Consider the following 13805-nt stretch of genomic DNA (forward strand, 5'->3'; position numbering starts at 1 on the left):
TATCTTCTTGTTGAATTGTCCCCTTTATGATTATTGTCCTTTTTAGTCTGTTATTACAATCTTTGTTTAATGTCCATTTTGTCTGATAGAAGTATTGCTACCCTGACTTCCTTTCACATCCATTTGCATGATAAATGCTTCTCTGTTTCTTCACTTTCAATTTGCATGTGTCTTTAGATCTGAAATAAGTCTCTTGTAGGCAGCATATACATGGGTCTTGTTTTTTTATCCAGTCCATCACCCTATGTCTTTGGAGCCTTTAGTCCATTTACATTCAAAGTAATTATTTATAGGTATGTACTTATTGCTGTTTTGTTACTTATTTTATGGTTGTTTTTGTAGTTCTTTGTTCCATTCTTCCCTTGCTTTCTCACGGTTATTTGGCTTTCTTTAGTATTATATTTAGATTCCTTTCTCTTTATTTTTTGCCTAATACTGGTTTTTGATTTGGGGCTTGTGTATAACATCTTCTGCTATATGCTATATTAAGATGTATCTAACATCTTAACATATGCTATATTAAGTTTATGGTTGCTTGAGTTTGAACTCATTCTTTATACCTCTCCCCTCCACATTTAGATAAATGGTTTCATACATGACATCCTTTTATTTTGTGAGTCCCTTGACTGATTTTGACAGATACACATATTTTTACTGCTTTTGTGCTACTTTTCTTTACCTTCTTTTTTAACTTTTTTTTTTTTTTTTTTTTTTTTTTTTTTTAGAGAGAGAGAATGAGCACATGAGCAAGGGAGAAGGACATAGGGAATGAGAATTGTAAGCAGGCTCCATGCTTAGTATGGAGCATGACATGGTGGGGCTCAATCCTACAACCGTGGCTTCATGATCTGAGCTGAAATCAAGAGTCCAATGCTCAACTAACTGAGCCACCCAGGTGCTTCTGTGCCCTCTACTTTTCTTATTCCTGCTTATGGTATTTCCTTTCCACTCAAGGAGTCCCCATTAACATTTCTTGTATGGCTGGTTTAGTGGTAACGAATTCCTTTAACTTTTGTTTGGGAAACTCTTTATCTCTCCTTCTATGCTGAATGATAGCTTTGCTGGATAGAGTAATCTCGGATGCAGGTTTTTTTTTCCTTTCAGCACTTTGAATATCATGGCACTCCCTTCTGGCCTGCAAAGTTTCTGCTAAAAAAATAGCTGATAGCCTTATGGGGTTGCCTTTGTATGTAACTGTTTTGTTTTCTCTTGGTGCTTTTAAAATTCTCTCTTCATTACTGCTTCTTGCCATTTTAATTATTCTGTGTCTTGTTGCAGAATTCCTTGGGTCAATTTTGTTGGTGGGGGCACTCTGTGCGACCTCAACCTAGATTTGTTTCCTTCCCCATATTTGGGAAATTTTCAGCTATTACTTCTTCAAGTATATTTTCTGCCCCCTTTTCTTTCTCTTACCTTTCTGATATCCCTATAATGTGGATGTTACTATATTTGATGGTGTCACTGAATTCCCTAAGTCTCTTTTCATTCTGTTTTTTTTTTTTTTTTCTCTCATCCTGCTCAGCTTGATTGCTTTGCATTAGTCTGTCCTCTAGGTTACTGATTTATTCTTCTGCTTCCTTTAGTCTGTGATTTATTCTTATTTTTAATTTCATTTATTGAGGTCTGAATGATTCTTTTTTATGTTTTCTGTCTCTTTGTTAAGGGTCTCATTGAGGTCTTCTACTCTTTTCTCAAGTCCAGTGAGTATTTTTATGATTTATTACTTTAAGTTCTCTATCAGCCATGCTACTTTTCTCCATTTCCCTTAGGTATCTTGCTGTGATTTTGTTCCTTCATTTGGGACATTTTCCTTTGTCCTCAGTGTGTCTAACTCTGTTTCTGTGTGTCAGGAAACTCAGCTATGTTTCCAGCTCTTGAAAGAATGGCCTAATGACTAGGAGGTCCTGTAGTGCCCTGCAGTGCGGCATCCCCTGTTCACCACAACCTGGCACTTCAGGGGTGTCTCCTGTGTGTGTCGTGTGCACCCTGGTGTTACGGTTTGGCCCCTTTTCCTTCGGTTCATTTGTCTACAGTAGCTCTCTTTGCCTGTTGTGGACAGGGTTTGGTCTCTGTGGTGTTCATGGGCCAGTCGGGGGCCACCTTGGACTTGAGTTGAGTCAGAACAGGCGTCTGTCAGAGATACAGTAGCACCAACTGCAGGGTGCTTTCCCTGTGTTGCCCCGAGAATCTTTTGGTGGGTGGGTGGGACCTGCAGTCAGACTCCTGCCTGCCCCCACCCCACTGCTGGAGTTGCATTCGGACTAGTGTGTGTGGTTATCTTCCCCTCTCCCCAGGACAGGAGTCCCTTTGGAGTGGTACTGGCCCCTGTCACAGCTACTTACACAGTTGAAGCTTGTGGTGCTGCTTTGGATGGGTTCTGGCCAAGAGCTTTGGAGGGAGCAGCTCTGCAGAAGCTTGCTCTAGCGGGAGGGGGGATGGCGTACTAGTAGCAAGTTAGGTGGCCAGTGATGTGCCAGGCTCGTTCCCACAGGTGGCCCTGTGTTTATTTTAGGCGATGGGGGGAGGGAAATGGTTCTACCAGTTCCTTTGTCCCTGGAGGAGTCCCCCAGCCATCTGTGTCCCTCCAGGACAGGCTCCGAGATGAGTGAAATAACTCTCCCTTCTCTATGCCCCAATTTTCAAACTTCTGCTTCCATGCTGCATCTCAAGGGCTCTTTGTTGTACTGTCTCTTTAAGGATGAGGGACTCCGTTTTCTCTTGCCCTCTCAGCTCTCCCAGAGCTTGAACCTGCTGATTTTTAATATTCCTGGTGTTAAGCTCTGCTAATTCTAAGAACTCATGAAATTTGGCCCCTTTGGTTTTCAAAGCCAAATGTTATGGGGATTTTTCTTTCCCATGTGGGATCCCCAGTGTAAGAGTTTGTTTCTTTTCCCTTCCCATAACCCCGGCATCCCTCCCTCCAATGGACAGTCCCACAAGTCCATTTAGTTCCTGACTGTGTCTTCACGCTTCCTACCCTCTTTGAGGTGGGCTCTTCTCTACACTTCAGTGTGGGGTTTGTTCTGCCAGTCTTGGGGACATTTTCTGGGTCTTTTACACTGATGTGAATGTTATCTAGTTGTATCCGTGGGACAACATGAGCTTCGAATCTTCCTATTCTACAGTCCTCCCCAGAACATCTCCAGGAACCATTGTAGATCCTGGACAGGGTCATATGTGTCATTTATTTGTCATTGTCCTTTGGCTTTCCATAAGTAGAAGTCATCTCTGTTCCAAGTGTTACATACTAAATGCTTTTTTTTGGAATCACATCTTATTGCCATTAATTTATATTCTAATAAATAGAGATAATAAATCTTGAGTATTCCCCTTAAGCTTTTTAATTTCTTTTAAATACTAGATTTTTGCAAATATCTTCTCCCATTCAATAGGTTGCCTTCTCATTCTGTTCATGGTCTCCTTTGCTGTGCAAAAGCTTTTTATTTTGATGTAGTCCCAATAGTTTATTTTTGCTTTTGTCTCCCTTGCCTCAGGAGAGAGATCTAAAAACAATGTTGCCAAGGCTGATGTCAAAGAGGTTACTGCTAATGTTTTCTTCTAGAAGTTCTATGGTTTGAGGTCTCACATTGAGGTCTTTAGTCATCCATTTTGAGTTTATTTTTGTGTATGATGTAAGAAAGTGGTCCAGTTTCATCCTTTTGTATGTAGCTGTTCAGTCTTCCCAGCACCATTTGTTGAAGAGACTTTTTCCCATTGCATATTCTTGCCTCTTTTGTCAAAGATTAATTGACCATATAAATGTGGATTTATTTCTGGGCTCTCTGTTCTGTTTAATTCATCTATGTTTTTCTGCCCATACCATAGTGTTTTGATTATTAAAGCTTTATAGCATATCTTTAAATCTGGAATTGTGATCTAGCTTTGTTCTTCTTTCTCAAGATTGCTTTGTCTGTTCAGGTTCTTGTGTGGTTCTGTATCAGTATTAAGGTTATTTGTTCTCATTCTGTGAAAAATGCTGTTGGTATTTTGGTAGGGTTTTCATGAAATCTGTAGGTTGCTTTGTGTAGTATGGGTATTATAACAATATTTGTTCTTCCAATTCATGAGCATGGGATATCTTTCCATTTGTTTGTGTCGTCTTCAGTTTCTTTCATCAGTGTTTTATGATTTTCAGGTTACAAGTCTTTCACCTGCTTGGTTAAGTTTATTCCTAAATATTTTGTTCTTTTTGGTGCGGTTGTAAGTGGGATTCTTTTAATTTCTCTTTCTGTTAAATCATTATCAGTGGATAGAAACCCAGCCAATTTCTATGTGTTAGTTTTGTATCCTGCAAGTTTACTGAATCAGTTTATTAATTCTAACAGTTTTTTGGTGGAGACTTTAGGGTCTTCTATATATAACATCATGTCATCTGCAAATAGTGACCGTTTTATTCTTCCTTCTGATTTGGATGCCTTTTATTTCTTTTTCTTGTCTGATTACTACAGCTAGGACTTCCAGTACTGTGTTGAATAAAAGCGGTGAGACTGGACATCCTTGTCTTCTTCCTGATGGTAGAGGAAAAGCTCTTAGTTTTTCACCATTAAGTATGATGCTAGCCATGGGTTTTTCATGTGTCACCTTAGTATGTTGAGGTGCGATCCCTCTGAACCTACTTTGTTGAGAGGTTTTATTATAAACAGATGTTGTTGCATTTTGTCAGATGCTTTTTCTGCATCTGTTGAGATGATCATATGGTTTTTAATCCCTTTGTCTTGTTAATGTGATGTATCACATTGATTGATTTGTGAGTAATGACCCACTCTTGTATCTTTGGAATAAATCTCACTTGATTGTAGTGCATTTTTAAATGTATTGTTGAAATTGGTTTACTTATATATATATATATATTTTTTTTTTTTTTCAGGATTTTTGCATCTATGTTCATCAGAGATATTGGCCCGTAGTTTTCCTTTTTTGTAGTGTTTTTTCTCTGGTTTTGGCATCAGGGTAATACTGGTTTTGTATCATGAATTTACAAGTTTTCCTTCCTCTTCTATTTTTGGAATAGTTTGAGAAGAATAGATATCATGTTCTTGACATTCTTTTTTAATATTTATTATTTATTATTTTTTATTTTAAAAATTTTTTTTTAACATTTATTTATTTTGAGACAGAGAGAGAGCATGAACAGGGGAGGGGCAGAGAGAGAGGGAGACACAGAATCTGAAACAGGCTCCAGGCTCTGAGCTGTCAGCACAGAACCCGACGTGGGGCTTGAACCCACAGACCGTGAGATCATGACCTGAGCCGAAGTCGGACGCTCAACCGACTGAGCCACCCAGGCGCCCCGATTTAATATTTATTTTTAAGAGAGACACAGAGTGTCTCTGAGTGGGGGAGTGGCAGTGAGGGAGAGAGGGAGACACAGAATCTGAAGCAGGCTCCAGGCTCTGAACTGTGAGCACAGAGCCCAACGTGGGGCTTGAACTCATGAACCACCAGATTATGACCTGAGCCGAAGTCGGACGCTGAATTGACTGAGCCACCCAGGCACCCCATGTTCTTGACATTTTTAAGAAAAAAGTCTTGAATGTTATCTTTAAAAGTACCTTTCTTTAAATTTTGAAATAACTTTTTTAGCAATCTCTCTGTTCTTACTGTTTACGGATTTTCATTTGTATTTCCTACAGATGTACTTAAATGAAATTTTATTTTGATAATCTTTACTGGTAATTAATGTTAAATTATATATAGGCATACAAACTTTGTAACATTTAACATAACACTGAAAGGCAAAGAATTTAAATTGTCTTAGAGTACCATTCAGTTAGCAGGATTAGCAACATCATTATTATATGAGTGTATGCTAATACGGTATGAAAGAAAGATCCTCATTAAAATCTTGTTGCCAAACAAGTGACAAAAACCTCACAAACAGCTTGAGGCTTTAGGCCAGTCACAGTTATTCCTGAAGAGATTTGGACAAGTGTGAAAATATATAGACTGTGTCTTTATTGTGGTCAGAACACATAAATGGTATCTTGCATCAGTTCCTTACTAAGAACATTTTTATTCATATTAGGGAAAATGCATCTGAAAACAATACAGTGTCTAAGTATTCTGTTTTGAATCTATCAAATGTAAAAGTATTGGGTCTGTTATAACCCAGAAAGTGGGCTTTTTAATAGCCATTGTGTTTGTGTTTTCCAGAAAAGCAGGGTTTGATCAGCTAGCATATTTTCATTAGGCAAATTCAGGATGCTAATGATCTTTCTTCTAGACATTATCTAGAAGCATGAACTGGTCTGGTCTAGTGCCTTTATACCAAGGTTGGGTGATGCAGAGGAATAAGCTCATGGTTCTTCACCATGGAGCATGGCAATTCCCTTCAAGAATCCCTTACCCAGATTTAGTCACTTCTGGGTGAACTTTATGTACATACATTCCCTTCAGGATTTCCCAGGTCTTAGTTCTTATCTGGAATCATAACCGTTACTTATAGAAAGGTAGATCTTAGTATCATAATGTGAGTAGAGAATTTACATGTAGGGATGCTAATGACATTCCAGAGTGGAAGTTAATGGACTTTTTTGATAGCCATGTAGCCACCCCTCAGGTTCACCACTAATAATGAGCTGATTGTGAGTCTGATTTGCCTTTTGAGTTGTAGGGAGTCTTTAGTCAGAGAGCACAAAGGAAATTCCCTTGGTCTGATGTGGCTCATGAGCTCAGCTCATGTGCACAGAGAGGAACAAGAATATTTGTAGTTGTGGGGCGCCTGGGTGGCTCAGTCGGTTAAGCGGCTGACTTCAGCTCAGGTCACGATCTCACGGTCCGCGAGTTCGAGCCCTGCGTCGGGCTCTGGGCTGATGGCTCAGAGCCTGGAGCCTGCTTCCGATTCTGTGTCTCCCTCCCTCTCTCTCTGCCCCTCCCCCGTTCATGCTGTGTCTCTCTCTGTCTCAAAAATAAATAAACGTTAAAAAAAAAAATTTAAAAAAAAAAAAAAAAGAATATTTGTAGTTGAAATGAACAAGATACCTGGCTGGGTTCAGGAGCCAGAAGGCCACCGGTGGGATTGCCACGGGTAGAGAACAAGCAGCTAAAGGAAGCTAATCCTGTGTGTCTTCGATGTGGAGTGTCACTGCGTGTCACCCACAGTTTCATGGGATCGCACACGTGAAACTATTTGAATTAAAGTCATTTCCTGCATCTGTTGTCATTGTTCCTATCCTGCCACATATCCTTCAGAGCGTGCTGTGACGCTTCGCGTAGATACAGATGTCTGTGCTCTGGGACTCTTATCCCAGCACAGCCCCTCTCGTGAGTTTTTTATACATCTCATAAATCTCAGTTATTTCCAGTTTGCTTGCGGCTTGAAAATATTTTATTACATATTATGTGTCTTCATGGAGACCCCTGAATTACCTGCTTGCTTTGAGGTCATTATAAATTCTATTCTTTAGGAACTAGGAGGGTAAGGCATAGCTCAAGAAAAGAGAGCATTCTTGTTAACTTTGCATTAAAGGGGTTATAAAAGATACTCAGAAAACATTGTTTTACCTACAGCTTCTGTGAGGATGATCTCGTATTTAAGTCTGACATGGTTGGTTACTTGCAGCAGGTTGGAGACGGCAGAGCTGAAACTAGAGCAGCCGGTGGACAGGAGGAAGGACCAGGATAGTTAGGAGTAGCTGCAGCATGGCACGTGGTCCTGTGGCAGGAGTGAGGTGGGACCGAGTCCGACCCAAAGCAAACTGGATTATGGCACCAGGCTCTTCTGGGTTGGCAGTGCTGAGAAGGCAGGACACCAAGGGACCAGTACAATCTAAAAGGCAAACTACTAGAATGGGAACTTGACACAAAGCCGTTTGAGTTTTCAGGGGCGTCTAAGAGTTGCCTTGGGAATGGAGTGGGAGTTCTGTCATCAGAGATCAAGGCACCGTGGCAGCTTTGTCTTAAAGGGGGTGCCTTGACGCCATCGAAGACACGCGAAACTGGACGCCAGATGCCCGTGTCTGGAAACGGCTTCCCTTTTACTCTCCTTACTCATTTCTTGTGAAAGATCCCCTATTTCTGTTAGAAATCTCCCTTATTCTCTACGCCCCTTCTCTCTCCATGACGCCTCCTCAGAGGTCCTCTCTCCCCCCTTTCAGAGTTCCTTCTTTATTCCTGCAGAGTTAACAGCACTCGTCCGGTTCTGCCTTTTATTCAAGTGTGTGTCTTTTGTGGAGGGTGTGCCGTGTGCCAGGCACAATCTAGGTGATGGATGTTAAGTGGATGAATATTTTAGAGCTGTTGAAAATTGTGTTGATGTAACTGCAGTCTGTTTTGTTCTTTCCACATTTTTTCAGATTTTACCAAATGTTGCAAGGACTCTGGAATCCTTATGGTAGTAAAATGCCGAAAAGAAAATTCTGCATTGAAAGAATGTCTAACTGCTCAGTAAGTCATCACCCCATTGTTTATGCTTCTCTGTGTGTGTATGTGTGTAACGTATGTAGTAGGTAAGAGTGTGTTATTTAACTCATTACATGTAATGGGTCCTTTACTAGCCCCATCACATCTTTGGTATTGTTAGCTGAGTCTGAGATTTCAGTTTGTTACATACTAAGCAACATATTTATGAAAGGTCTTGTCAAGTTATGTGTCAACATTGTATCTGATTAAAAATATGAGATCCGCGAACAAAAATACAGGATTTTTCACATGACTTACCAAATTCCTTTTCGTGAACAGTTGATCTATAGAATATATTACAGATGGGTTTATATTTGTCTCCTCTAATGAAAATGTACTGAATTAGATGATTTGTCGGCCTGGTGATTTGGGGGATTAATATAATTTAATTCCTAGGAAAGTTGCAATACATCAAATGAAGGATACAAAGGTAAATTTTGATTTTTGAGATTAATCGATTTAAAAATAAGTCTTAAATACGTTCACTGACATTTAGTTGAATATTAAAGGAAAACTTTGCAAGTTCTTTGCATGCAAGTGCTTTCTGCCGTATCTCCCCACACATTTTATTATCTACATTATTCACAGACAGTATTGCAGAATACTTTCGTATTGTTCATTGATAGCTGTGAGGTCCTGGTTTTGGTTATCCCTTATATTTCCTTCTCTAACTGTGCTCCTCTAGCCTGTGAAACATGTAGGTCAGCATGGTTTGATACTTCCTTATTAGGGAATTAGATAAAAGGTAGTGATTATCTGAATCAATTATTTCTTTTTAATGTTTATTTATTTTGAGAGAGAGGAAGAATGTGGGGAGGGGAGGGGCACAGAGAATCCCAAGCAGGCTCTGCACCATCAGTTCAGAGCTCGATGTGGGGTTCGAACTCACAAACTGCGAGGTCATGACCCGAAGGGACGCTTAATGGACTGAGCCACCCGGGTGCCCCTGTTTTCATTGATAGCAAATGTACACAGAAATTTAAAATTTATAAACTTAAAAAAAAAATTCTGTAGGTAGGAGACTTGGGAAGTTAAACTCATGTCTGCATTTATAGACGAGAAAACACACCCTTATTTATGGGCCAGGACCCGCACTAAGCACTTCATCATAGAGGGGTAAGAGTTCCTTCTGTGACTTACTTTTCTTCCAGTTTTGTTCCTCGTGCTCCTAAGAGATGCGTGATGGATCGATGAACTGGTTAAACTTCTTTGTGACTGGATTTGTTGAATGCTTTTTTTATATATTAAAGAATTGTTACACCTCAGTTTGTCATAATAACTTGTTCTTAATTTGCCGTGTCATCCCTCTCTCCCAGATGGGCATCCCTAGAGCAGAGGGGCAGGAGCGCGGGCTGCGGAGAGGGCAGTGGGGCTGACCTTCTGGACCAGCCAGAGCTTAGCTAGTGGTCAGCCTTGGGCAGGTTCCTCATAGAAGACAGGAAATTATGCCTGGTGCAGTGATTGTGAGGAACTGTATGTAAATTCCCTACAACAGTGCCTGGCACATAGTGGGGAGTCAATCAGTGGTAGCTCCTTTTTTTATTGTATTTGTTAGCTTTTGTTATCTGCATATTATTTAAATATCCTTCCTTTTTCCCCCTGGAAATAGGAAAAAATAAGAGGTTCTAGTCTGTTCTGGGGAAGGGGCTGGGAGGGGTTGGAGGAGGCTGCATCTCTTCAGAAGAGAGAAAAGCAGTGAAGGAAACAAAAGAGGGTTATGACATTTGCTAAATGGAGTAAAGGATTTTACTTGACCTCAATTTTCAACACACTGTAAGTTTCTTCATCTTTGAATAAGAAAGTGCTCTGCTTTATTTACTGTTGACATTCCACGAAATGAAAGTAACCAACCACCGCCCTCTCTCCTCTCGTTGTAGTGACATCTTGAAACATAAGTGGTTGCTTTTATTTCTACCTGCATCTTCATTCATTCTTCAGGAAACTGCTGTCTGACTTCTGCCCCCTTCCACTGAGACTGCTTCTCCTAAAGGTTCTAGTGGATTCATGGCAGCCAGATCCAGTGAATAGCGTTTCAGTCCTTTTTCTTTCACGTGACCTCCCTCTCCAGAAGCCCCTTAAAATTCTCTTCTACCTGGCTTCTCTTTTGCTCTTTACTGTTCCCCCAACATCTCTTACTTCTTCTCATCTTCTTGAACTGAATCCTTTAGAAAGTGGGCTCCCGGTTCTCTTCTCATGCTTAGGTCTGCAAAAGCTCAGTTTGGACCCGTGAATTTGGTTACTTCCTTAGGTCATGACATTTCTTTGCTACTTTCTTCAGGTCCAAAACTGAACTCACCTCCTTTTCCTTCTACATCGTGTGTCTAGAGTTTAGAATTTTCCTTGTCTCCTAACTCTAAATGGTTACTTCCCGTTGACTTTATTTCCTAAATCTCCCCCAGATCCATTTCGTCCTTTTCATCACAACTGCTCCTCCTTTAGCTTCGGGCCCTCCCTCATCATCCGTGGCTAGATTAGTTGAATAGTTTACTTACCTTACAGGCATCCTGCCTCTAACCTTGCTGCCCCCTTTTGGCCTGTCACATGCCGTCAGAGTGATCTAACACACAAAACTGATCTTCAAGTTCTTCTGTTAATAGTGGCCCATTGCCTTCAGGATAGACTTCAACTTCTTGATATGGCGTAAAATGACCTTCGTGATGCGGCCTTTGCCCAGTCTGGCTTCATCCCAGGCCCGTTCTCTTACGTGCATAATCTGCTGCAAGGACACTAATTTGCTTGCAGTTCTTCGTGCATCAGGTTTTCCTCATCTTTGCGCTCTGGCACAGCACTTTGTATGCTTGTTGCACAGCCTTTACTCGTGTGCTCCAGAACACCATGGCCTTCTGAGGATGGGTACTGTGCTTCTCATTGCTCTGTCCCGGGACGGTGCCTTTCAGAAATGAACTAGTTTGATAACCTAATGTTTACACTGTATTTATGACCATTTCTTAAAATCTATTATGAAAGATTATACCTGATGAAATGTCTGAATATTATTTAAAGTAAGCTTACAGTAAATGCTTGCGAAACTTCATTTTAAAAGGAGATATTCATTTCCTTCTTTTAGTTATAATGATCCAGCCTTTTATGAAGAATGCAAAATGGAATACCTGAAGGAAAGGGAAGAATTCAGAAAAACTGGAATTCCTACCAAGAAAAGGCTACAGAAGCTTCCCACAAGCATGTAGGCAAATATTCAACGATACTCAAGAGCTCTGATATTCATGGAAATCATTATCACCTGAAATAATGGACTCAAGGAAGTGTTTGCTTTATCCTAAATGATGGAAATATTACCTGAAATAAAGATTTTTTTTTAATTTCAAAGTTAAATTTATCAAATGGGATGGGAGGAGTAAATAATGAACTGGGATATGGTCTGCCTGGTCATTATGGATTTTTTTGTAAGTTTTTCCACTATTACAGTTATCTAACAGTGATAATCTAACAGTGATTTTTAGGGTTCTGTATAGACTTGATATTACTCCCTTCCAGTGGCTAATCACAGAGACCAGAAGTAACCAAAGGAAAGCAGGAGCTGTCAAAGGTGTTAATAACGAGGCGGTATAGCAGAATAGTTACGAACCAGAATCCTTCCTGGTTATGTCACTTACTAGTTATTCAACCAGGGAAGTAATTCTCATTGTGAGGGTTACTGAAGGTAAGTAGAGTATGCAGGACAGTGCCAGGGTTACTGTTAGTAGTAGTAGTAAAGGATTATTTGGAAACGTAGATGAAGACGTACTTATACATGAATTAATTTTACTTAATATCTGATGGAAAATTTCCTAAAATTGAATTATTATGATCCTTGACCTGTTTGGCTACTGAAAATAGTTTAATGATTTCAGGAGCTAGTCTAAAACAACTGAGTGCAGTAATTTGGTCCCAGGTTGAACTTTTATATTAAAAGTTGCTCTTTTTTCTTCCATGAACTCCGTTCACTGTAGCCACTGCAACCAGTTTCCAAGTAAGTAAAGTTTATATATACTTACATAGTTCTCATTAAAATCACAAATAGAAAGTACTACCTACTAGGACAAGATTTAACTTTGGCCCCAGTCCCATGAAATAGAGCTGAGATTTTTTTAAAGGACTTAGTTTTAAGCAGATAGGACCCTGAAGAACCAATGTTCAAATTCTATACTTTACTCAAGACAATCGCTCAAAGAACGATTTTACTTATTTGAAACCCAAAGAAACCCCATTTTCCCAGGCCACAGATCAAAAGGAAGATTACTAGAACAGACCAAAGCAAAGCCAATATAGAAACCTAGAGATCACATATCATAGGGGTAAACAAGCCTATATTTTTCTGTTGGTCTTTTGGTATTGTACATTTGCTAGAGCACAGGACCTTAATTCTTGGTTTTAAATGATGCAAATGAAGAAAAAGCAAATAGTTACTTTAGGAAGCTAGTGAAATATATAACCTGTGGCTAATTTATAATTTGGATGAGAATCAGAGAAACCGCCTTCAATTTTATGTGGGAAATTCATTTATGTAGATGTCACTTTCCCCATAGGCGCTGGACAGTAGGTTCTATAAACATGTTCCTCCCTGTCGGGAACTGAACCATTGATTACAGCTGTCAGAATATCCAGGCCTAGCCAGCACACTGGTCTACGTCGCCCACGAGTGCAGCTGCCTCAGTTCTGCTTGCTCATTCGTATCGCTGGTGGTATTATTAAGAATGCACAGATTTTCTTCCCCTAAATACCCACCTTGACCCAAGTCCTTTCTGGATTAGATCATTACTGTTTTCCTACAATTCAGTCTTAGTTCTTGAAGTTTGAACTCTTCCCTACTTACTTGGTTTTCTCATTTTCCCCATAGGTATGTCCCTGCTCTTTGTAGGAATTAGGTTCCATTTTGGCAGAACCTCAGTTTCCTATTAGAGAAGATACAAATTTTGTTTTTGCTCATAGGAGATGAAGAGGAGGGAGTAAGTGTCTTTTTGTTGCTACCTGTCTTCTCTTCATTCTATGTAAATGTAAACGGAGTTATCATAAAAATATGAAGATCAAGGAAATTTTCGAGGGAAGCCCTTTGGAGCAAGTTTCAAGTGGTATGAAAGAAGTCGACATAAAATTTTCCATCCTAAGTAGATAATAAACTACAGATGGGCCCTTCTCATTTCTCTTTGAATCTCACATAGAACGGAGATGATCATAAAGTGTATGTTTTAAAATTTATGGCTGGGTAAATTTTTTGGTTCAAGTCTTACCCATCATTTATTTAGCACTTTAAACTGTAAAGAACATCAACCTCGGATTTCTGGCATACCTGTTTGACAGCTACCCTGTTCAGATGGAAGAACATTTTTTCCACTCAAAAGAAGTTGGTTTAACAAGATAAATGCCTGTAACGTGAATCAAATTAACAACTGATAATTAGTACCTGA

The 13805-nt window shown here is 39.8% G+C and overlaps 1 protein-coding gene across 1 annotated transcript in view; it reads left to right on the top strand.

Annotated features, from left to right (window-relative positions):
* Positions 1–11720, top strand: part of CMC1 (C-X9-C motif containing 1) — a 129295-nt gene extending 117575 nt beyond the window's left edge. The window contains exons 5-6 of the mRNA XM_081790152.1: positions 8295–8385; positions 11468–11720. Of these exons, the coding sequence (XP_081646278.1) occupies positions 8295–8385; positions 11468–11588 (212 nt within the window). The 3' untranslated portion in view covers positions 11589–11720. The remainder of the gene's footprint in view (positions 1–8294; positions 8386–11467) is intronic.
* Positions 11721–13805: the final 2085 nt, after the last annotated feature.

This window comes from Panthera onca, chromosome C2, assembly GCF_046562875.1.
Source record: "Panthera onca isolate mPanOnc1 chromosome C2, mPanOnc1 haplotype 2, whole genome shotgun sequence".
Classification (NCBI taxonomy): domain Eukaryota; kingdom Metazoa; phylum Chordata; class Mammalia; order Carnivora; family Felidae; genus Panthera; species Panthera onca.